Genomic DNA, 25338 nt, shown 5'->3' with positions numbered 1-25338 from the left:
TATTCACGCAAATGAGACGTGGGTGTCTTTGCTTGGCCAGTATTTATTGGTCGTCCTGCTCGCCCTGGAGAAAGTGGTGGTGAGCTGCCTTCTCAAGCCACTGCAGTCCATCTGAGGTCAAGCGCTGCCACTTTCACCTCGCCTCTGGAATTCAGCTCTTTTGTCCAGATTTGAACCGAGGCTGTAATGCGGCCGGGAGCTGAGTGGCTCTTGCCGAACCCAAACCTGGCATCACTGAGCAGGTGCTGGTTCAAAGCACTGTTAATGACACCTGACGCCACTTTACTGATCTAAGGCCATAAAATAGCACATAAATAACTGAGGTCCCAGCACTAATCTTTGCACCACTTCACCAGTTACAGCCAGCCAACATGAAAATGCCCTGCTTAACCTACTTTCTGTCCATGAACAAATGAACCATGCTAATGTTTTACTGTTGATCCTTCATGAGGTACATTAGTAAGAGTCTTTCAACAATGCGGTTATACAGCACCAATACGGTGCATACACTGGTTCCCCTTTATCCACCCTGCTAATTCCATTCTCAAAAGCTAGATTTTGTCCACATCCATGCACTTTTGTTGTTCTCATCAGGCCAAACTTATTCACTTTCATAGAGCTAAAGTCTGGATCAAGGTCAGAAGAGTTGAAGCAAGTGAAAATGTTGGTGCTGCCACTTGCTTGAGATCACATTAGCAAGGAACAACAATAACGTACATGCATGTTATTCATGCACAGATTTGTCGCTTAACCAAGATCACTTTTGGAGATGGAAAATTCTACTGCAATATCTTTTTTCTGTGCATGACAATAACTGTCACATGTGTGGCACCTTTCCTGTAGCTTGCCAATCACTGTGCTTTCATGGTTACCGGGGCATCCACCTGCCCTAGACTATTGTGCCCAAGCCTCCAAACACTTTGGCCTTTAAACAAAGTCTGAAAAATACAAAACTCTTGTACCAACCTTCTCCTGACCACAAAACAGTGAGAACGCCTTCATCACGATCAACAATGGAGTCCTCAACTCAGTCCAGATGTTCTGCTAGTTCAAGCATACCCTATCCAATTACACTATGTTGGGTGAGGAAATTGCCCACCATCTGGGAAAGGAACGCTCAGCATTTGGTGGGCTCACCTGCAGACTTTGGAGGAGGCATGGAGTTTGTCTCAAACCAACAGTCAAAATCGATCAGGCAGTGTTTCACAAATCACTTCTCGACAGCTGAGGGGTGTGGGCTGAGGTCGCCAACTATTTTCCACCTTCACAGGAAAATAATTCAACAAAATTGAACACTGAGCCACAAATGGGGATAATAGATCGAGCAACCAAAAATGCAGTTGGATAGTTGGCTTTAAAGAGGGTTTTAAACGAGGAGAAAGAGATGGAAAAGTGGAGACATTTTGTATGGGATTTTCAGCACCTAGGACAGAGACACCCAGAGGCGAGACTCCCAGTGGGAGAACGGAGGAAATCAGGGCTGTGCAAAAGGCTCGAATTGGAGGAGGGTCACCATTTCAAAGGGTTGCAGGGCTAGAAGCAAATAACATTTTCCTTTTGAATGCTGAAATGGGAGCAAAAGTGCATGTGCAACATGAATTTAATAAAACGTGCACGAAATTGACTGTTTCGAACATATCTGTGCAGAAGGCAAAGGGTGTGTGACGTTGAAATTAATCCACTCCTGGATGCGCACAAGAGTTTACAGCATCAATGGGAGGCTGGAAACTGCATGCCCCTGAGGTACAGGTAACCATCCTGAATATCCCAGTTGCCTCCCTCGTTCAATTTTTAGACCAGCCATGAAATGGGTGCTTAGTTCTCCCACTCAAGAAAAAGAACAGAACTCGGATTAATAAATCATCTTTCACAACTTCAAGATAGCCCAGTGTTCTGCACTGCCGATTGTGTTGAATGAGGAGTGGAGTTTATCCAAGTTACATGGAAATAGAGACCCTGAGTGGGACCATGGATACAATACCAACTTCATTCTTATTTGCTTAGAGAGAACAGCAACAACCAGCACTTATGTACTATAGCCAAGTGTTATCAGTTAGGTTATCAGTGATGACACTGAGCTATACATGGAGATATAAGAACAGGTGGTCAACATTTGGTCAAGATGGAGGTTTCATGGAAGATTTTGAAAGGGAGTGAGGAGAAGGCAAAGTGCTATAGAGAATGCAGTCCATAGCTTGGAGCTTAACCTGAAGAATTTTAAAATTGAGGCAATAAGTTGAAAATGCTCAACAGTCTCCTAGTGTCTAAACATTGGCTGACTAGTCATTATAACGTAAGACACTAAATCAATATACCTAATTCAACTTGTAACATTGAGCTCTACTCTACAGGGTTAATGCTACAAGTTATCAGTAACAGTTGAATTATTTGAGTAAATACTGCTGTCTTGTTGCACTCTAACATATAGAGGTGGTGCCACTACAGACGTGACAGCTAGAGTGAGGATCCTTTCAGGGTAAAAGTGTTCTTAGCTAGTCATGCATACAGGCTGATGGTGAAGCATCTGCCCTTTTTGTTCACAGTCATTTTTTCCTTCTCATGACTGCGAGGCAGGAGTAAACCAGACAGAATATAAACCCCCCTGCTGAATCATTATCACTAACGTTTCAAAAGATGTTCATGTCGTTTTCCCCAATAGTTAGGTGCAGAACTCAGTTTCACTCATTCTGTTCCGTAGATACTGCTCCTAAACTGAGACCATTAGCGTTTGTGACTCGCTGTCTCATCTACCCCATGACTATTTCTGATAAGTGAGCCTTAATAGCTCATTGCATCAGATCACACCCCCACCCCCCCAAACACATCAAACCAGAAATAGCAATCAGGGTCCGATATGCATCATATGAACCTATACCATATGCCCCTGTCTCCAGCCCAATTTTCTACCTGTACTTATGGAATTATTTCCATCTCCACATCCTCCAGTAAAGGCAACTGACCTTATTTTGATTTGGAGATGCCGGTATTGGACTGGGGTGTACAAAAATTAAAAAGCACACAACACCAGATTATAGTCCAACAGGTTTAACTGGAAGCTCACTAGCTTTCGGAGCAACGCTCCTTTATCAGGAACCCACTACCACCTGATGAAGGAACGTCGCTCTGAAAGCTAGTGTGCTTCCAATTAAACCTGTTGAACTATAACCTGGTGTTGTGTGATTTTTGACTTTATTTTGAGGCGGTTAACCCTCAAGTCAGAGGAATGAAGACCCTACCTTTGTTACTCTCGAAAGGACTCTAACCGAGAACTGGATACCTGAGGGATTCGAGATGCAAAGCCATATTGCATTATCCTGTGATGCAGCAGACTGAACATCAGTCTGCTTCATTTAACACACTGACCTACTTAAAAAGAAAGTTGACTTGTTTAATTAAACCTTCCTGCTTCCATTTGCAGTATTTGGAAAGTCAGCAAGCATGTTTAAAGTTAAATTATCCGCAGAGAATTGAGGTATGGTGCTCTGGAGTCCTGTGCACTGTTTGGGACAATATGAGTCACTCCCATAATTGACGACCAGGTTGAGTGTTGGATAACCTTTACCCTTTTAATTGCAGAGTTTTGACACTGGAGACAGCTAAATGTTTGGGAGGAATTAAGTTTATTACTGATTCAAAATATTCCTCTCACTACTTCTTGCAGAGTACCGCATTCAACATCTAGAAAAATCACATGTGAAGAACCCCTGTGTGTTGGGAATGATGATCCAGACCATTCATTCTATCTTTCCCTGAAGCTAGGTGAAGTTCAGAACTGATGTGGGCGGCGCGGTGGCACAGTGGCTAGCACTGCTGTCTCACAGTGCCAGAGATTCAGGTTCAATTCCAGCCTTGGGTGACTGTGTGGAGTTTGCACATTCTCCCCGTGTCTGCATGGGTTTCCTCCGAGTGCTCCGGTTTCCTCCCACAATCCAAAAATGTGCAGGTTAGGTGAATTGGCCACGCTAAATTGCCCGTAGCTTGAGGTGAAGGGGTAAATTTAGGGGAATGGGTTTGGGTGGATTGCGCTTCGGTGTGGACTTGTTGGGCCGAAGGGCCTGTTTCCACACTAAGTAATCTAATCTAATCTTTACACCATTATACTTTCTCTGACCAGTTTAAAAACAAAATTGCAAAGTATCATGACATATTTACAGAAGAGAAACAGGCAAACAGACCCAAGATGTCGGTGTCTGCATTCATTCCCTGAAACATTTTCCCACAGCTCTTCACCCAACCTCACCAACATAGTCTTCTACTCATTTCTCATGTGAATATTGAGCTGCCAATTAAAATTCTCTGCTGTGCAACTCTATTTGATCGCAAACTTTAGATACTTAACACTTCCTGAGTTCCCCACTGAATTTATTAATGACAGCCCCAGCCTGTTCAGCCTCTCCCTATAGTTCAAAGCCTCCAACCCTGGCAAAATCCTTGCAAACCTTTTCTGAACCCTTTCAAGTTTCACAACATCTTTCCGACAGGAAGGAGACCAGAATTGCATGTAATATATTCCGACAGTGGCCTAACCAATGTCCTGTACAGCCACAACATGACCTCCCAACCCCTGTACTCAACACTCTGACCAATGAAGGAAAGCATACCAAACCCCTTCTTCACTATCCTATCTACCTGCGACTCTACTTTCAAGGAGCTATGAACCTGCAGAAGCCAAGAGGTGACCTTATAGAGGTTTATAAAATCATGAGGGGTGTGGATAGGATAAATATGAGGTCTTTTTGCTGGGGTGGGGGAGTCCAGAACTAGAGGGCATAGGTTTATGGTGAGAGGGGAAAGATATAAAAGAGACTACGGGGCAACTTTTTCATGCAGCGGGTGGTACGTATATGGTATGAGCTGCCAGAGGAAGTGGAGGCGGCTAGTACAATGGCAACATTTAAAAGGGTTGGAGGGATATGGGCTGGGTGCTGGCAGGTGGAACTAGATTGGGTTGGGATATCTGGTCGGCATGGATATGTTGGACCAAAGGGTCTGTTTCCATGCCATACATATTTATGACTCAATGACTAACTTGTACTTAAGGGACTTAATTTTCATCTTGTCGTCTAGAGTGGATGACTTTGCTACACTATACCTGTTTAACTCTTTCATAAGTTTGATGATCACTTTTCAGCATTTTGTTTCTCAAGTAAAGGTCCCAAGCCTATTCAACCTTTCAAACTAGCCTGTATTTTCTGGTGCCTACTGCAATATCGCCCTCAACCATGATTTCACTTAAAAGTATCACTGACTTTAAAAGATAAGTGTTAAAAATCACACAACACCAGGTTATAGTCCAACAGATTTATTTGGAAGCACCAGCTTTCACAGCGCTGCTTCTTCATCAGGTAGCTTGGAGCAGGATCATAAGACACAGAATTTATAGCAAAATATTGCAGTGTCATGTAACCTGACTGATACAAACCTAGATTGTGGTTAAATCTTTCATCTTTTAGAATGGGTCACAGATTTTGGTCCAATCTGCAGGCAGTCAATCCATGTAATATTTTATAAATTCCACTTTGGAAATAGAACCAGTCTGACTCAAGATTGGGATACAGACAGACTCTAACCTCACATCTTCAATGTATTGTCGGAGCTGAGATGTCACTTTTTTTAATATAAAATCTTAAGTGACTTAAAGGAAGTTCTGGGATTTACATATTAATGAACTGAAACCTGCAACTCATTCTAAAAGATGAAAGAATTAACCGCAATCTAGGTTTGTTCAATGTATCAGTTCAGTTGCATGACACTGTAATCTTTTGCTATAAATTCTGTGTCTTATGATCCTGCTCCACAGCTACCTGACGAAGGAGCAGCACTCCGAAAGCTCGTACTTCCAAATAAACCTGGTGATGTGTGATTTTTAACTTTGTCCACCCCAATCCAACACCAGCTCCTCCACATCATTTAAAAGATAGGATCTGATCGCATGCAATTTAAACCAATTCCACCCTACTCATGCGGTCAAGCATAGGTGCTACATTAGCAGTTCTATCTCTGTTCCATGTTCAAAACAATGCAACAAAAAAAAAAGACCACACGCTTACCGAGAGACTCCCATTCTGGTCATGGCTTGTCAGAACAAGTTAGGAAGAGGGAATGTTGGAAAGAAATGCTTTTTGAGTTGACTTTCAGTTGTTCACCAAAAATGGCTTTGGAGGTCAGGGCCCTGCTGCTTCGGCTGTTCTGTCCATAGACGTGCTCATGACAGAACCACTTTAGTGTGAGGTGAAAATACTTGCTGAAGGTACCACTGACATCTTAACCAATGGTTAACTTCAATAAGTTCCGATCGTAATTTCTCTCGGGTTTACAAATTTCACAAAATAATGAATTGTCATTCAGTCTGGTTCGCCCAATAGCAACGTTTTTGCTGCCAGAATGTTAATCTCTCATTCACCTTGGATAATTACTCTTCAAATTCCAATCGGAACAGCTGGGAGTAATTATGCAGCCAGCAATTATTCCCATTGCCAAGTAATTGCCTGTTCAGTTGAAGGTCAGTGGACAATGCAAGTCTGTGACAGTTAGTATTGCACTGTGCAAAGGGGTGAATTGAAGCAGCGAGGCTAGCAAGTGAGTGGAGAGCCAGGTTTGGCTGTTCCAGAAACAAACACTTGTTTCACACCCAACCGAAAGTGTGAACCAATAAATGTGAAACAGTGGGCTGAGAGTGAGGCATTTCCGGATATGCCAACCCCAGCGGCAGCAGGGGAGTTTTTCACCACTGTTTAAGCACTTCACCAGGAAGGGGTGGACATGCAATTTTACTTTGGACATTGGACTAGCCATCTGTTAAATATCCTTCCTAATTCTTATGTCTAAGAACAATTGATTGGTCCTACATTATATGACTAATCAAAGGGCTCTTGTGATAATGTCCCTACCTCTGACCCATGAGGACCAGGTTCAGATCCCATTAGCTGCAGCAGTATCTAGAAGTGTCTCTGAACAGTTTGACTACCATGTATCAATATTACCATCTGAAATGAGGATGAATAACAGCATAACTTGGCATCCTCAAATCGCACAGTACAAAAGGAAACCAATCAGCCAGTTATATCTGTGTTAGCCCTTTGGCACAGCTATCCATTCGTGTCAATTCCCCTTCTCTTTCCCTTTTGAAAACCTATCCATTCAACTTTTGAAAGTTACTGTTAAAATGATTTCCACAACCCTTTATTGTCGCATATAGCAGCTCATAATCCACTGAGTAAGGAAAAGATTCCTCATCATTCCCCTGGTTCTCTTGTCAGCTATTCTAAGTTGAAATTCCTCTAGTTACTGGCTCTTCCATCAGTGGGAGGAATTGCTCCCTAAATGGGGGAGGTGGAAGCAACTGAGAGTCTGGAGTGAACCCTGACCAACCCCCTTGTGAAACTTTAAGAGTTTTCTGTGACTATTGTGATTCCACATGATTTCCTTTGAAACTGGAATGGAAGTTATGTTACAAGCACAATACAAATGATGATAAATGTTCCCACTGTAAGGTCGAAAAGGAGTGGGAGTTTGATCCATAACCCTTCCTGAGCAGAAAGAAGGGGAGGTGGGAATGTTGCTTTCATCATGCAGACCCTCCGACATAAACCGAGATCAACACAAGCAAAATGCTAAAACAAAGAACAAAGAATTATTTCCTCACTATAAGTAATCTAATCTAATCTAGGTGAAGGGGTAAATGTAGGGGTATGGGTGGGTTTCTCTCCAGCGGGTCGGTGTGGACTTGTTGGGCCGAAGGGCCTGTTTCCTCACTGTAAGTAACCTAATCTAAACTGCAGGTGCCAAAGATCTGAAACGAAAACAGAAACTGCTGGAGAAACCCAGCAGATCAGGCAGCATCTGTGGGGAGAGAAATGACCATTCAAGGAGTCATTGACTGAAAACATCAACTCTGTTTCTTGCACCATTGATTCGGAGAGGCCGGTGTTGGACTGGGGTGTACAAAGTTAAAAATCACACAACACCAGGTTATAGTCCAACAGGTCCAACAGCGACGCTCCGAAAGCTAGTGTGCTTCCAATTAAACCTGTTGGACTATAACCTGGTGTTGTGTGATTTTTAATCTTGCACCAATGCCTGACTCACAGTTTCCAGAATTTTCTGTTTTGATTACAGAGCAATAGCACACTGGTTAAGTAACAATAAAGTGAGATCACGCTCTCTAGACAGGCATATGGGCAATAAAAAGAAAGTACCTTAATCTCATCAGAATCCACTGAGCACTCTCCTCCCACATGGCTTCAACACTTCCTTTCAGAATGCAGCGCCTTAACTCTACTCCAGGATGCTTAATTAGTTTGTTAATGGCCTGGCGTCTGATAGATATGTTTTGCAGTAACAGTTTACCAAACAGATTTAAGTAATTAACTGTAAATCACTTCATTAAATGGTTTTAGTGCAAACTGTTATAGTAGAGGAGATTAGCACCAACTGTCAACAGGAGAGAATGTATCTGTTACCACTCAAAGTCTGAATTTCATTTACCCTGTAACATATCAAATACCATGGATTCCTCCCTGCACCGCAGATCTACAAACGGAGGCTGAAAAGAAGCAAAAGCCTGCTGCTTTAAGAGAGCAGTAAAACTAGACATCCGCAGGAGAAACAGTTACATATTGGAAATACAAAGTTAAAAATCACATAACACCAGGTTATAGGCCAACAGGTTTATTTAGAAGGACTAGCTTTCAGAGCGCTGCTCCTTCATCAGGTGGTTGTGGAGGACACAATTGTAAGACACAGAGTTTATATCAAAAGTGTGTGTCCTCCACAACCACCTGATGAAGGAGCAGCGCTCCGAAAGCTAGTGCTTCCAAATAAAACTGTCGGACTATAACCTGGTGTTGTGTGATTTTTAATTTTGTACACCCCAGTCCAACACCGGCTCCTCCAAATCATGGAAATAAAAAAAGTAAGTGTCGAATGGACTGACAGTTCAGACAGAGCAAAAGCCTTCTCTCCACCAAATTGCCAGCATTTTTCCACCAGCACATCAAACATTAACCAATTCTTCCCCTTGAAATCTGCTCTGTACTTCTGGTTCTAACTGCAATCTCCCAGAGGTCAGCTGGCTGTAATGTTGCTGTTCTCTCACCTTTAGTTACAGTTCAGCTACATGTGCCACTGGGGCCAGTGTGAAACAAGACAGTATGCCAGTGCCCTCGGCTCAGTGCAGTGACTAGTGCAAACTTACCCGCAGGAAGGACAGGTCCCGGTTTCGGTCGATGTTCGTGATCTCCAGGTTGCCCATGACAACTTCACAATTTTCATAATTCTTCCGGAGTGCTCGATACTGCTGCTCCAGGTCAGAGAGCGTGCTGAGCTTATTCTCTGTGCCAGCACACACTGCAATGATTTAAGACACAAGAGGGGAAGAATTAGTGATCCATTGGCAAAACATTTTAGCAGTCAATTTGGTTTTGATCAATCAATTATCATAGCAAAATTACACTATTGATTGCTTTGGGAACACATGACAAAATGAATTGATGCTTTAACCTCACGGATGCAAAGTTCACTCAGTGCACAGTCTTAATCATAAAGTGAACTGATATTCGCCATATCCCTTTCTGAGCTGTGGAAAATCGAGCAGCTTTACACAAATCGAAATGAGTCTGCACCTAAAAAAAAAATCAGTTCAGCTGAGTCTAACACTGTGGTTTTAAGTTGTTGACCATCTCAGTGTTACACACGGTGCTAACAGTAATAAGACGGTGCAATGACTACTTAGAAGGGAGCTGATGGCCAAGGTGTAATGATAGTATGAGTAAAATAGAGGCCTGTGCTAATGGTCTGGAGGCACTGCTTTATCACAGAAACTGGTGGAAATGGAATTCATTTGATAAACCTGGAATATTAAGCTGCTTTTAATTGTGGTCATCATGAAACCACCATTGCAAAAATCCAGCTGGAGGTCCCTCCTGTGGTGCCCCAACCCTTGGTTTGGTAGGCCCAGGATCAAGTCCCATCTGTTCAAGAGGCGTGTAGAAACATCTCTGAACAGGCTGATTAGAAAAACAGGTAAATAGAAAATCCAATGGAGGTTCCTCTTGTGGTACAGTGGTAGTGTTCCCACCCCTAGATCAGGAGGCCAGGGTTCAACACCCACCTGCTCCAGTGGTGTGTAATAACAGGTTGATTTGGAATAAAAAACACAGCTTTCACAGATGTCCTTCACGGAAGGAAATCTGCCGTCCTTACCTGATCTGGCCCACGTTTGTGTCCAGACCCACAGTAATTTCTTTAACAGCCCTGAGCAATCCACTCACTTCAAGAGCAATTCAGGGTGGGTAGCAATGGCTGGACTTGCCCACACCCCACGAAAAGAATAAAAGAAAATAAAAATTAAGAAGTATTTAAACAATAACCCAGATGGAAAAACAAAACTGGGTTCAGGAAGCTGAGGATCAACACAGTCACCCGACACTGATCAACTGCAGATACAAATCAATTTTTTAAAATTTGCATTTGAAACACAGACACATATAGATCACTTGGAAGGTAAACTATAGGGTCAACTGTTCCCAATTGGGAGTGGATTGAAGACAAGGTTATTGAATCAGATTGGAAAGCAGTGTCGACAACTGTTTGGAAAATGGGCCTCCAGAAATTACTGAGTGCAGCAGTGCGAAGGGAGCTGTGTTAATACCACTCAGGTATAATTGTCTTCTGATCACCTGAGGCTACGTATATAAGTTACTTGTGACTTGCAGTGTACAAATAGAAATGCTTTTGCAAGGTCAGCATGAATCAGCTCTGGATGGTGCACTTTAATGTTTGGCAATTTTGAACTGGGATGTATCAGCTGCATCTCAAAAGTCTGATGGTCCCTAACATAGAATTAGTCCCTTATTTCCATCCAGTCCACACTGACCCTTTGTCCTTGTTTACATGGCACAGGAATGTAGCAGGAATTTTATTGCTCTAGTAAACCAGAAACCTTGCACTGAACCAGTTCAAACAAAGTTGCAATATTTTAGGAATTGAATTACATAAATCGAGCACTAAATATTGTTGTGAAAACCTGTCCGGTTCACCGTGACCTTTCAGGGACTGAAATCTGCTGTTCTGACCCACTCCAGCTCGTAAATAACCCCAGATCCACTACAAGTGCTAACTCTTAACTGCCCTCTGAAATGGTCTTGTCAGCAATTTTCCAAACCCTGTCAATGAACCACATGCAACATCCTAAAAGGCCCATCAGGAAACAGAGATACTGGATCCTGATGGAGGGGTGGTACCGCTCATCTCCAGAACTTTGAAACGAGCAGGGTCATGTCGTTTGGCTGGTGGTGAGAAGACTCCTTCCTTTCAGCACGCCCAGAATCTCTCCCATTCTGCACACTGCCCTCAAAGTAGCTGCAGTGGGGAACAGTCTGCCCACATTGATGAGGCCCCCTCTGAAATACTGTGTCCAGTCTTGTCACCCAGTTATAGGAAGGTGATTATTAAGCTGGAGAGGGCTCAGAAGAGATTGATCAGGATGTTGCGGAGTACAGAAGGGTTTCAGTTATAAAGAAAGGCTGGATAGGCTGGGACTTTTTTCACTGGAGCATAGGAGGTTAAGAGGCAAACTGATAGAAGTTTACAAAATAATGAGAGGTACAGACAGAGTTATTGGTAATTGTCTTTTCTCTAGGATGGGGGATTTCAAAACCAGGGGGCACGTTTTTAAGGTGAGAGAAGGAGGATTTAGAAAAGACATGAGGGGTAATTTTGTTTTACACACAGGATGGTTTGCATGTGGAATGAACTTCCAGAGGAAGTAACGGATGCACGTACAATTACAACGTTTAAAAGACATTTGGATAATTACATGAATAGGAAAGGTTTGGAGGGATATGGGCCAGCAACAGGCAGGTGGGACTAGTTTAGTATGGGATTATGTTTGGAATGGACTGGTTAGACCGAAGGGTCTGTTTCCACGCCGTAAGACTATGACTCTATATTGCAGCTTTGCCAAGGAGGACTGAACAGAAAGGCAAGGATTTTTGGCCAGGCATTCTTCCCTGGGCAGCTCCACAAGGCAGGACTCTGCTTTAAAAGCTGCTCCCACGTGCCCCACAACCAGATAATCATTATCTCCTGCTGGGAGGTGAATGGTGCTCTGATCTGCCCAAAACTAGTTGATATCCCAACACAAAGAGCTGTCAGCACTACAATCTGGCATATTCCAAGGTCCAGGCCACACCGAAACCTGGGACGGCTGTGAAACAAGTTCAATGGGGAAAGGTTACAATCCAAGAACCTGCTGCTGTAATACCTCAGAGGCTGGGACAGTGTCAAACCATTCAGGCTTTCCATGTGGCCTGAAACGAATGCTGTAAATGTGAGCTGTATTTGCCAGTGTTGTGATTATCTCAGCTGCCTCTCCACTCTTAGGATGCTCACGACATTAACAAGGCAGTATGTGTCACCTATCCCTAATTTTGCTCACAATATGAGGCTGGAGACAACACAGATACAGGTGGCAAGATGCCATCAGTTGAGTCGAGAACCATAAAGTTTCATGGTGCCAATAAAGCAATTGGCTAAACTAGAATTCAAAGTTACAACTTTTGATTTGTTCAGCCATTACCCTAACACTTAGACTCCCATCATCTAGAAATGGCAACACAGCTCCCCTTGCACAGTTTTAATACAATTATATCAATCAGGTCCACAGATTAATTGAAAACATTTATTAAATAAAAAGAATGCAACTATATTAATGATTTTAATCGCGGGGGGGGGGGGGGGGTGTGGTCAGCCTGTTCCATGAAGCAATAAACTGTCAGGACTTTATACAGAATTATGCAGGGACACGCTATTCAATCCTATTGTGTTTCACATGAACCTCCTTCTACTTCATTTCACCTCACTTTATCAATATTCCTTGGGTTTCCATGGGAAACCTGTGGGTTTTCTCTGGGTGCTCCAGTTTCCTCCAATAGTCTGAAGATGTGAAGGTTAGGTAAATTGACCATACTAAAAATTGCCCCATAGTGTCGAGTATGCGCAGGTTAGGTTGGTCAGCCATGGTTAAAAAAAAACCCAATTCGGGGTTAGGGGAGTGAGGTGGATGTGGGAGGGGTATGGTCTAGCGGGTCGGTGTGGAATAGATGGGCCAAATGGCCTCATTCTGCACTGTAGGGATTCGATGATTCAATGAAATTCCTCTTCCAATTCTTTCTCCCTCATATACCCATCTAGCTTACCTTGAATTGTATGTATGCTTTTCACCTCAACCACTCCACGTGATAAAAGTTTCCACATTCTAACCACTCTCTGAGCAAAAGAAAATTCTGCTAAATTCTTTTTTGAATACATTAGTATTTCATATTTGTGCTCAGCAGTTTCTAACAGCAGAAACCTTATTTCAGTGTGCACTAATGGATCCCATTCTGAATCTTAAAATTAGATAAAGGTCACCTTCTATCTTTAATAGGAAGTAATATTTGGGAAGGGCATGCAGCTTATCTGATTCCACAGTTTTCCACTTGCCAGGTTTTGTTTGAATAACATCAGCTATCTACAAGTTAAGTGAGCGCAATAAATCCTGTGCAGTAAAGATGTGCTTGCACTCCTGCAAATTGCTTCTTAGGGTCATAGAGATGTACAGCATGGAAACCGACCCTTTGGTCCAACTCTGACCAGATATCCGAAATTAATGTAGTCCCTTTTGCCAACATTTGGCCCATATCCCTCTAAACCCTTCCTATTCGGTGGCCCAGTGGTTAGCACTGCTGCCTCACAGCGCCAGAGCCCTGGGTTCAATTCCTGCCTCAGGCGACTGTCTGTGTGGAGTTTGCACATTCTCCCCGTGTCTGTGTGGGTTTCCTCCGGGTGCTCCGGTTTCCTCCCACAGTCCAAAGATGTGCAGGTCAGGTGAATTGGCCATGCTAAATTGCCCGTCGTGTTAGGTAAGAGGTAGATGTAGGGGTATGGGTGGGTTGCGCTTCGGCGGGGCGGTGTGGACTTGTTGGGCCGAAGGGCCTGTTTCCACACTGTAATGTAATGTAATGTAATCTAATCTAATCTGTCCAGATGAGTGAAACAACTTTAAGTAAATCATGTGTTCCCATAATAATCAATACTAAATCCAGAGTTAAGTTCTTTTTGACATTTTACTGCCTGAGAACAAAACAAGTTGAAAAAATGTGCCATATATGTACAGCACCGAGCAATCCTTGCTGAAATAATTTGCAAACCAAAATACAGTACAATCTCAATTATCCAAACATCGATTATCCGAATTTCAGATTATTCGAACAAGATCACAAGGTCTTGTTAGGTAAACTGTGTTATCCGAACAGTCGATTATCTGAACAAAATACTCCCCGCCCGTGTCGTTTGGATAATTGAGGTTGCTCTGTAGATCATTGAACATTAACTGTAATACTGTATAAGTTCACATTAACAAATTTATAAACTTCAACATGCGTCTCTCTCTCTCTCTCCCTCTCTCTCTGTCTCTCCACCCCTCTTTACCAAAGTCTCTTTTCTCATTGCTTCTGCCTCATCTCTCCTTTCTCTCTTGGTCTCTGTCTCTCCTTTATTTTTCTGTCTCTGTTTTGCTCCCTCGTTGCCCATAATCTCCCCTTTATCACCCTCCTTTGCTGGTCTCACATTACTCCAGCTTCCTTGCCTGCTATATAAATTCACCTTTAAAAATTCACAGACTTTGGTAGTTTGCTGGCTCTTGAGAAAAACTCTGAATTCTCACGGCGCCAATCTGGTCATGACACCAGTCACGCACAACAGACTACGTAAAACTGGAAATTGTAATGTCATGCAAACAAACAGGCCTAACGTGAAAACAACATTCAAATGAAATCATGTTTTAAAAGGCAATATTAAATGAGGACTTTCAGTAATAGGAGAAAGTGAGGGCTGCAGATGCTGGAGAGTCAGAGTCGAAAAGGGTGGCGCTGGAAAAGCACAGCAGGTTTGACGTTTCGGACACAAGCCCTTCAGGAAAAGGGCTTACGGCCCAAAACGTCGACTCTCCAGCTCCTCGGATGCTGCCTGACTTGCTGTGCTTTTTGAGCACCACCCTTTTCGACTCTGACTCTCCAGCATCTGCAGCCCTCACTTTCTCCTATGACTGAAACTGACCCAGAGAAAACCTATCCAGTGCATTCATTCAAACAGTCACAGACAACGGAATAATGTCTTCAACTGTGCAACCTTAGTAGCAAACACCTCAATTATCGATATTAAAAAAACCATATAAATGGTATCTTAGCAAAGGTGGAAGTTTCCTTTAAAATAGCAAGTAAATGAAACATGTTAGGTATTGATTTTGCAGTGAACTTTAAACATTTATGTTTAAATACTAAATAGGAAAAGTGTGAATACATAATAAATATTGATCAGCTCGGAGGGCCAGAATCACTGTCTCAATTCATTTTCATTTCCAGTACTTACAACTGTTTAGATTCCCTATAGTGTGGAAACAGGCCCTTCGGCTCAACAAGTCCACACCGATCCTCTGAAGAGGAACCCACCCAGACCTTTTTCCCTCTGACTAATGCACCTAACACTATGGGCAATTTAGCATGAAAAAGGAGAAAGTGAGGACTGCAGATGCTGGAGATCAGAGCTTAAACATGTGTTGCTGGAAAAGCGCAGCAGGTCAAGCATCCAAGGAGCAGGGGAATCGACGTTTCGGGCATAAGCCCTTTTTCAGGAATGAGAAAGGTGTGCCAAGCAGGCTAAGATAAAAGGTAGGGAGGAGGGACTTGGGGGAGGGGCGTTGGGAATGCGATAGGTGGAAGGAGGTTAAGGTGAGGGTGATAGGCCGGAGAGGGGGTGGGGGCGGAGAGGTCGGGAAGAAGATTGCAGGTCAAGAAGGCGGTGCTGAGTCTGAGGGTTGGGACTGAGAAAAGGTGGGGGGAGGGGAAATGAGGAAGCTGGAGAAATCTGTATTCATCCCTTGTGGTTGGAGGATTCCTGGGAAGATGAGACGCTCTTCCTCCAGGCGTCGTGTGGCCAGGGTCTGGCGATGGAGGAGGTCAAGGACCTGCATGTCCTTGGCAGAGTGAGAGGGGGAGTTGAAGTGTTGAGCCACGGGGTGGTTGGGTTGGTTGGTGTGGGTGTCCCAGAGGTGTTCTCTGAAACGTTCCGCAAGTAGGCGGCCTGTTTCCCCAATGTATAGGAGGCCACATTGAGTGCAGCGGATGCAGTAAATGATGTGTGTGGAGGTGCAGGTGAATTTCTGACGGATATGGAAGGATCTCTTGGGGCCTTGGAGGGAAGTGAGGGGGGAGGTGTGGGCGCAGGTTTTGCGATTCTTGCAGTTGCAGGGCAAGGTGCCGGGAGTGGAGGTTTTTTTTTAGATTAGATTAGATTAGATTACTTACAGTGTGGAAACAGGCCCTTCGGCCCAACAAGTCCACACCGCCCCGCCGAAGCGCAACCCACCCATACCCCTACATTTACCCCTTACCTAACACTACGGGCTATTTAGCATGGCCAATTCACCTAACCTGCACATCTTTGGATTGTGGGAGGAAACCGGAGCACCCGGAGGAAACCCACGCAGACACGGGGAGAATGTGCAAACTCCACACAGTCAGTCGCCAGAGGCGGGAATTGAACCCGGGTCTCTAGCGCTGTGAGGCAGCAGTGCTAACCACTGTGCCACCGTGCCGCCGTGGGTTGGTGGGGAGTGTGGATCTGACAAGGGAGTCGCGGAGGGAGTAGTCTTTCCAGAACGCTGATACGGGTGGGGAGGGAAATATATCCTTGGTGGTGGGGTCTGTTTGGAGGTGACGGAAATGACGAAGGATGATACGATGTATCTGGAGGTTGGTGGGATGGTAGGTGAGGACCAGTGGGGTTCTGTCCTGGTGGCGATTGGAGGGGCGGGTTTCAAGGACGGAGGAGTGGGAAATGTAGGAGATGCAGTGGAAAGCATCGTCAACCACGTCTGAAGGAAATTGCGGTCTTTGAAGAAGGAGGCCATCTGGGTTGTTCAGTATTGGAATTGGTCCTCCTTGAAGCATTTTGTAAAGGCACCATTGCTGGCTCTTCTCCAATTCTTTGAGGTGCCAGCGTAGGTCAATCAAGCGTCTGACGCACATAGGAATGTGAGGTCACTGCTGTCTTGTGACCGTGAGATTAGTCTCAGCTTTGAAATCCAGGTCCTCTAACATTCTTTTCCTCAGTCTCTCCAAGACTGAGCTGGCAGATGGGAGGCATTTGTGAATTCTATCATCATGTCTTATTGTTCATTAAGTGAAGACTCCCAAGATATGGGAAACGAGCCACAGTGCCAGTCATCTTAATTGATGACAAAAGGTTGTTGTGCTGTGGGGGCTGCTTATTGGTGTTTTGGGAAAGGCCCATTGACTCACATGCTTCAGAGAAAGAGTTGACAATAACCTGGAGCTCAGTTTCTGAGTGAGTGCGCACACCAGAGTTAGCTACTGGCACGAACTAAGTAACCGCTCTCTGAGTGACTTTGATTTTGGATTGAAGGCAGCGTAGGTTGAACTGTCCATCATTGACTCAAAATCCATTTGTGGCGGAAGGTTCCGGGAAGGACATCAAAATAATGTTTCACAGATACCCTCACAGCTTCCTTGAGGAGGTCAAACATCTCGAGTGGCTCATAGGACCTGACTGACCAAAATACAGATGGATCATTCCGGAAGGTTCACTGAGTCACATGTCACTGGGAACATGCAGAGGTGAAGTCAAGGTGTTGGAGAGAGCATGCGCATCTCCTGAAAGGTCATCCACTTGACTCAAGTGCTATCTGCCCCCCACATGCAGCAGAGTCTGCAGACCACATAATAGGCTTATTAGCCAATTCAGAACCCACCAACTCCAAATCCATCCAAGCAAGTCATCCACCATCCCGAGCAACTGCCAAAGGAAAACAAATCACTTCAGGGGGATGTAGTTGATTCAGAAAGTGACTTGAGATGTCCCTGAGTTTGTAAAAGGCTCTGTATAAATGCAGGGGAGCTTTGGATTAGCAGATTTAATCTTTAATGTACTTCTTGGCCAGGAGACTGAAGCAGATTCAATGATAACTTGAAAAAGCAAAGTGGATAAACATTTGTAAAAGAAATAAAGCGGAGTTATAAAGGGACAGAGCAGGGATATGGGGTTAATTGGACAGCCTCAACAAAGAGCAAATACAGACATGATGAGCTGAACAACCTCCTTCTGTGCTGTTTGATTCTGTGGAGTCCGTTTAGCCCCTGAAACTACCGATTTGTAACCTTCATTAGAGGCAGAATCGAGATGATGTTATGATGGAAGCGTTAGTCTTTAAGGGAGAAGGCTACTTACAAAGGATCTCCACAAGGCTGACCCCAAGTTATACTGGCAACTGCTACCTTCCTGCAGGTCATACTGAACACAGTGACAAAGCAGCAGTGCAGAGGCATACTTTCATGGACCGCGAGATCTCTGCTTGCTAGTTTTGGATGTGTAATGCTTGGAGATTGGCCAGAGCGTCCCCAGGTTCCATAATTGTAAAGTCCTCCTCAGTCATTGTAATCTCCCAGAAGCTTTGTTTCCCTGCCCCCACCCAAGGCCTGACTCAGTCCCTCCCACCAACGGTGACCCTATAACGGTGGCAAGTTTCAAGTGAAGGAAAGACCTGTAATGTATCTTGCTTCCAATCTTGGTTGTATTTGTTCCTGCTGCATTCCTGCCACCATTATAGTGGAACAGGCCAGCAGACATGGATCTTTGAAGTTCTTCCTTCTTCTTCAGTGTTTCTGTTGCAGGCCATTAAAATAAATGTCTGGCAAAAGTCATTTCAATATTCGCCTGATATGATTAATGAAAATGAACCAATTCGACTCTCGGTAAAGCCAGGGTCTACGGCCTTGCTCATACTGCCTCATCGAATGGAACGGAGTGAATTAATCACCCGGCTTCAGTCACACATGGGCTGTTGTTTATTCCATAAATAATACATCAGAACTGCAAGTGTTAGTCAGATTATTAATGTGCAGCATCAGTGGCATTTTAGATTAATTGTGAACTCGTGATAGGAATGGTTTTCAAAGGAGGAATGACTGCCTTTGTATAGCAACCTAATAGCACCGTGGAAACATCTCGAAGCACACTGCATACATGATGCATTATTGTTCACACACAGTAGCTGTTGTTATGTAAGCGTTGTGATCCCATGAACCGCAGCACAATGAATGACCTGCTAATCTGACATGCAACACATACATCAATCCCTGCTTTAAACTTTCTCTGAAGTGTTTTTCTAATGTTATTCATTTTCTCCCTTTCATAACTTCTCAGGGCATGCTAACTGAGAAACCATTCATTCCCTCCTTATCAACTCATAATAACAGGTTGCTGGAACACAGAGGATCAGTTGACTACAAATCAAGCTTCAAATTCCACAATGTGCTGTGACACTTGAACACTGGGGCGACTGAGCATTGGAACGCACTGCTTTACTGATAATCAGATCAGAACTAACAGGATAATGGAGCACGTCTCCCTCAAAACAGTGACCAGCGCTGGCAGGGCACTGGTACTGCAAATTACTCCGTTCAGTTGACCCGCAGGGACGAGAGCGCTCCGGCGGTCAACATTTGCTGAGTGGCCAGAGCAAATACCAATGCAATTCAACTATGTTTCCAGACACCGTCTCTGCATTAAAGGGACTATATGGATGCCAGATTTTGTTATGGAGCCTCAATGATGCTCTGCAATTTCCTCCTTCTGCCTTTGCCTTATGCTTTGGCCAACGCTACCTTAGTAGCTTCTTACACAGCTCAGTGTGTTAAATATTGTCTGATGACACTCCGCCAAGGCATGTTTCCTTGCATTAAAGTTGCTATTTAAATGCAATTGCTGCGGTTGTCATTCAGGACTGAATGTCATAGAGGGATGGTGAGGAGTGAGATTAGAGATCACCCATAAGCTCATGACTGATACTATTCTTTGCTCATTTTCACATCTCCCTGCACTCACTCACTCACTGATATACACACATTGGCATATGCTGTTCTACGGCCAGGGGCTATAGCCTCATTAGGCAGTGTGCAGTATCTTTCCACGTAGACTCTGCTTGCAGGAATCTCTTGCTGCTGGCACTCTGACATATGGTCCCTTTACGATCTGCACTGGAGCCCAGAGGCTAAAGACCGCCAAGTCTTCAAAGCCTATCAGTAGGCGGCCCATTAATATCAGCACAAACATCTCCCCCCAGCGTGGATTCCTGAGCAAGAGAGAGGAGCAGCAAGCACAGGGAGAATGTTTTCCCTAATCTCCCCTGAACGGAGTTGCTTGCTGGACCATTGCAGGGGGCGAAGAGTCAGCCACACTGATGTGGCTCTGGAATCAATACAGGCCAGACCGGGTAGGGACAGCAGATCTCCCTCCCTGAAGGACATTAGTGAACCAAATAGACTTTTACAACAATCACAGAAACACAGAAATGTTACGGTGCAGGAGGAGGCCATTCAGCCCAGTGTGTCTGCCCTGGCTCTTCAAATGATCATCATTGCATACTGCCAATTATCTGCTTTTTACTATACTGTTGTAAATTATTTCTCCTTAAATAATCATCCAAGACTGTCTTGAATATTTCAATTGAACCGGCCTTCACCACAATTCCAGGCAGTGCATTCCATGCCCTAACTACTGTGTGAGCAGGGTTTTTCTCACTTCCCATTTGCTTCTTTTGAAGAATCATTTTAAATCTACGCCCCCTCGCTCTTGTTCCATTCACATGTGGGAACAGCTTCTCCCATATCTCCTCTCAAACCTTTATCAAATCTCCTGCTCGCTTTCTTCCCTCGAAGGAGAACTTCTTCAAACTATCCTTATCACTGAAGTTAGGGATGGGTTAAGTTTCTCCTCTCTGGAATCCTTTTTGCAAACCGCTCTCCAACACTTCCACATCTTTCCGACAGTGTGACCCACAACTGTAGACAGTGCTCCAGCTGAGGTAAAAGAGTGTCTTATCCAGGTTCAACATCACTTCTTTGCTCTGTACTCTACATCCCTATTACTAAAGTCAAAAAGTGTAACATTGGAAAAGCACAGCAGGTGCTTTTTGACAGTTTTTGACTCTGATCTCCAACATCTGCAGTCCTCACTTTAGCCCTATCACTAAAGGTGAGGATACTGTACTATCATTGCTCTTTCCATCTGCCTGGACACCTTCAACGATCTGTGCACATTAAAATCCAGGTCCTTCTGCTCCAGCACCCCTTTAGAATTGTACTCTTCATTTTATATTGTCTTTCAATGTTCTTCCAAACAAAGTGCATCACTTCGCACCCATCTGCCGCCTGTCTGCCCAACCCTCAGACCTGTCAATGTCCTTTCTCCACTATCCTCAAGCGGGAGGTGTCACCTTAGTGGTATTGTTGCAAGACTATTATTCGAGAGATCCAATTAATGTTCCTGGGACCCAGGTTCCTGATGAAGGGCTTTTGCCCGAAACGTCGATTTTCCTGCTCCTCGGATGCTGCCTGACCTGCTGCGCTTTTCCAGCACCAGTCTAATCTAGATTCTTGAACCCTATCATGGCAGATGGTAGATTAAACATCTGGAATTCAAGACTTTAATGGTGACCATGAAACCATTGTTGATTGTTGGGAAAAAGTTGACTAATGTTCTTTAGGGAAGGAATCTGCCATCCTTACCTGGTCTAGCCTACATGTGTCTCCAGACCCAAATAATATGGGTGGACTCTTAATTGCCCTCGGGGCAATTAGAGGTGGGCAATAAATGGGGCTCCTATCAACGACAACCACATCCTGTGCACGAATCAAATCCTCACAGTAAAACTTCTTCCAAGTTTAGAATCATCCGCAGACTTTGAAATTGTCCTCTGCAGACCAAAATCCAGATTATTAATAAATCAAGTAAAACAAGGTTCCAGGTACTGACCCCTGGAGAAATCCACGACAAAGTCTGAAAATACCCTATGATCACTACTCTCCATTTCCTGTCACTCACCCAGTTTTGTGTCAACGTTGCTACTGTCCCTTTTCGACCACGATCTATAACCGTCTTCACAAATCTGTTGTGTGGCATTGAATCAACTTCTGGATATCGACGCACACCACAGCAACAGAAATAGAGTCAATATCTCGATTAACTCTTCAAAGAACTCCAGCAAGTTAGATGAACACTATTTTCTCTTTTGAAATCCATGCTGATTCTTCCTAATCAACCCACCTTTTCCCGCCATATAAGTGTTTATGTAAGCTTTCCCAGCCACTGGAGTTAAACTGGCTGGTCTGTAATTGATGGGCTTTTCCTTCCAACCTTTCCTGACTCAGGTCGTAATATGCACAAGAAGAAAGAGTAGGCCATTCAGCCCTTCAGGCCTGCCCCTGCCATTCAATAAAATCATGGCTGAGCTGATATTAACCTCAACCCTACACTCCCGCATCCCCCCGATAACCTTTCAACATTTGGTAATCAAGAATCTATCCACCCTTGCTCTAAAGACATTTCCAGATACTGCATCCACTGCCTCTTGATGAAGGGAATTCCAAAAATTCTGCAAGAAAAGAATGTTTCCTCACCTCTGTCTTAAATGGACAACTAGGAGAAAGTGAGGGCTGCAGATGCTGAGGTCAGAGCTGAAAAATGTGTCGCTAGAAAAGCGCAGCAGGTCAGGCAGCATCCAAGGAGCAGGGGAAATCGACGTTTCGGGCATAAGCCCTTCTTCAGGAATGAGGAAGGTGTGCCCAGCAGGCTAAGATAAAAGGTAGGGAGGAGGGATTTGGGGGAGGGGCATTGGGAATGCGATAAGTGGAAGGAGGTTAAGGTGAGGGTGATAGGCCGGAGAGGGGGTGGGGGCGGAGAGGTCGGGAAGAAGATTGCAGGTCAAGAAGGCGGTGCTGAGTCTGAGGGTTGGGACTGAGACAAGGTGGGGGGAGGGAAATGAGGAAGCTGGAGAAATCTGCATTCATCCCTTGTGGTTGGAGGGTTCCTAAGCGGAAGATGAGGCGCTCTTTCTCCAGGCGTCGTGTTGCCATGGTCTGGCGATGGAGGAGTCCAAGCACCTGCATGTCCTCGGTGGAGTGGGAGGGGGAGTTGAAGTGTTCAGCCACGGGGCGGTTGGGTTGGTTCGTGCGGGTGTCCCAGAGGTGTTCTCTGAAACGTTCCGCAAGTAGGCGTGAATTTATGACGGATATGGGAGGATCCCTTGGGGTCTTGGAAGGAAGTGAGGGGGGAGGTGTGGGCACAAGTTTTGCATTTCTTGTGGTTGCAGGGGAAGGTGTCGGGAGTGGAGGTTGGGTTGGTGGGGGGGTGTGGACCTGACGAGGGAGTCGCGGAGGGAGTGGTCTTTCCGGAACGCTGATAGGGGAGGGGAGGGAAATATATCCTTGGTGGTGGGGTCTGTGGACAACCTCCTGTTTTTAAACTGGGACCTCTATTTCGAGATTCTCCCAGGAGAGGAAACATCCTTTCAGCATCAACCTGGTCAAGTGTTTGCAATTTTTCAGTTGTCTGGTAGTTCTCCCATGTCCGGGAAAGATTGAAAGAGTGGCCAGTACCTCTGTAATTTCCACTGTTTCTTCCTTCAAGATTCTTGGCTTAGGATTGGGGTTAGGGTCCTCGGCCTGAGCAAACTTTGAGTACTAACAGTCTGTTTTCTTCCTTTTCAGTTTTGGACTCTTCTCGTGAAAGAGATCCCTCCTCTGTCACCATGACCTCCCTCTTTTGTGAAGACAGGTGCAAAGTATTCATTTAACACTTCAGCCATGTGTAAAATCCCCTTTGTGGTCTCCAAATACTTCTTTTCACCAGCCTTTGACTATTGATATCTTAGAGAAGACTCTTTCTGTTGCCTGTCAGTCTTTTCTAATATGCCTTTTCACTTCTCCTTAAACCTTTGGTATTCCTCTCGATTCTAAATTGTATTTTCCACCTCCTACCTGTCTTAAACACAGTTTTGTCTTCTTTGTCTTAATTTCTACCTCCTTTGTCATCCAGTTCTGGGTTTCTTTGTCCTACCTTTCCCTTTTGAGCCAATATGCCTCACTGTTCCCAGACCCTCCACGCTTTGAAATTTACTGCTTTTCCTAATCAGCTCTTGTTCCAGTCAATTGTAACCACCTCTATTCTTGCTCTACTGAAGTCAGCTCTCTGGCAAAATCGGTTAATTTCCTTTGGATTGTTGCACGTCATTCTCCATCACCATCCTGAACCTTATGCTACAATGATCATTGTCTCCTAATTGTTCCCCTACTGACATTTAATTCATTTGGTTCACTTCCTGTCCAAGGGTGAGATCCAACAGTGCCACCCTTCTTGTTGGACTGGACACATATTCTGCAAGAAACTCTCCCGAATACAATCTCGGAACACTTGTTTCCACAGCCCTTTACACTTCCAGTCTCCATTTGGGTAATTGAAGGCCCCCATTATAATCTCTCGATAATGTTGGCATTTCTCTTTATTTTCCCTGCAGATTTTTTTCTTTATATACTTTTCATTAATTGGTCTATAAACTACACTGACAAATATATTTGTATCCTTTCTTCCCCTTCGTTCAAGCCAAATTGATTCTGTCTTTGAACCATTTGAGATGTCGTCTTTCTCCAGCACTGCTGTGTTCTTCTTAATCAACACCGGTAACCGTCCCCCTCCTCCCCTTGTTTCATTCCTTTATAATGCAGGAAATGTTTAGCACCCAGTCTTAGCCAGGGCCTCTGGATTACAAGTGAAGTGACATTACCAGTGCACCACATCTCCTCTACCTCCCTACTCCCATTTAGAGTCAAGACGTATAGCACGGAAACAGACCCTTCGATCCAACCCGTCCATGCCGATCAGATATCCCAACCCAATCTAGTCCCACCTGCCAGCACCCGGCCCATATCCCTCCAAACCCTTCCTATTCATATACCCATCCAAATGCCTCTTAAATGTTGCAATTGTACCAGCCTCCACCACTTCCTCTGGCAGCTCATTCCATACATGTACCACCCTCTGCGTGAAAAAGTTGCCCCTTAGGTCCCTTTTATATCTTTCCCCTCTCACCCTAAACCTATGCTCTCTAATTCTGGACTCCCCGACACCAGGGAAAAGACTTTGCCTATTTACCCTATCCATGCCCCTCATAATTTTGTAAACCACTATAAGACCACCCCTCAGCTTCCGACGCTCCAGGGAAAACAGCCCCAGCCTGTTCAGCCTCTCCCTATAGCTCAAATCCTCCAACCTGGCAATATCCTTCTAAATCTTTTCTGAACCCTTTGGCCAATGGCTGAAATCTCAATGGGCTTACATACAGAGGGAGTCAGGCATTTCACCTCCATCGCGTAGAGATTCACCGAGGTGTCAAATAAGCACTGCAACAAATCCTGGCAGCAATTGCATAGGATCCCACCGTTT

The 25338-nt window shown here is 44.5% G+C and overlaps 1 protein-coding gene across 4 annotated transcripts in view; it reads right to left on the bottom strand.

Moving 5' to 3' along the window:
- LOC122551916 (receptor tyrosine-protein kinase erbB-4-like) overlaps nt 1–25338 on the bottom strand; it is a 1076277-nt gene that overhangs the window by 644400 nt on the left and 406539 nt on the right. For all 4 annotated transcript variants that reach the window (XM_087988891.1, XM_087988893.1, XM_087988894.1 and 1 more), the window contains exon 2: nt 9197–9348. In XM_087988891.1, the coding sequence (XP_087845017.1) occupies nt 9197–9348 (152 nt within the window). The remainder of the gene's footprint in view (nt 1–9196; nt 9349–25338) is intronic.

Source organism: Chiloscyllium plagiosum, unplaced genomic scaffold (assembly GCF_037043375.1).
Source record: "Chiloscyllium plagiosum isolate Xiang-an unplaced genomic scaffold, Cpla_swu_hap1 HiC_scaffold_7, whole genome shotgun sequence".
In the NCBI taxonomy this organism is placed as follows: domain Eukaryota; kingdom Metazoa; phylum Chordata; class Chondrichthyes; order Orectolobiformes; family Hemiscylliidae; genus Chiloscyllium; species Chiloscyllium plagiosum.
Note: the sequence above shows the minus strand (reverse complement) of the source record. Positions and strands in the feature narration are given on the sequence as shown.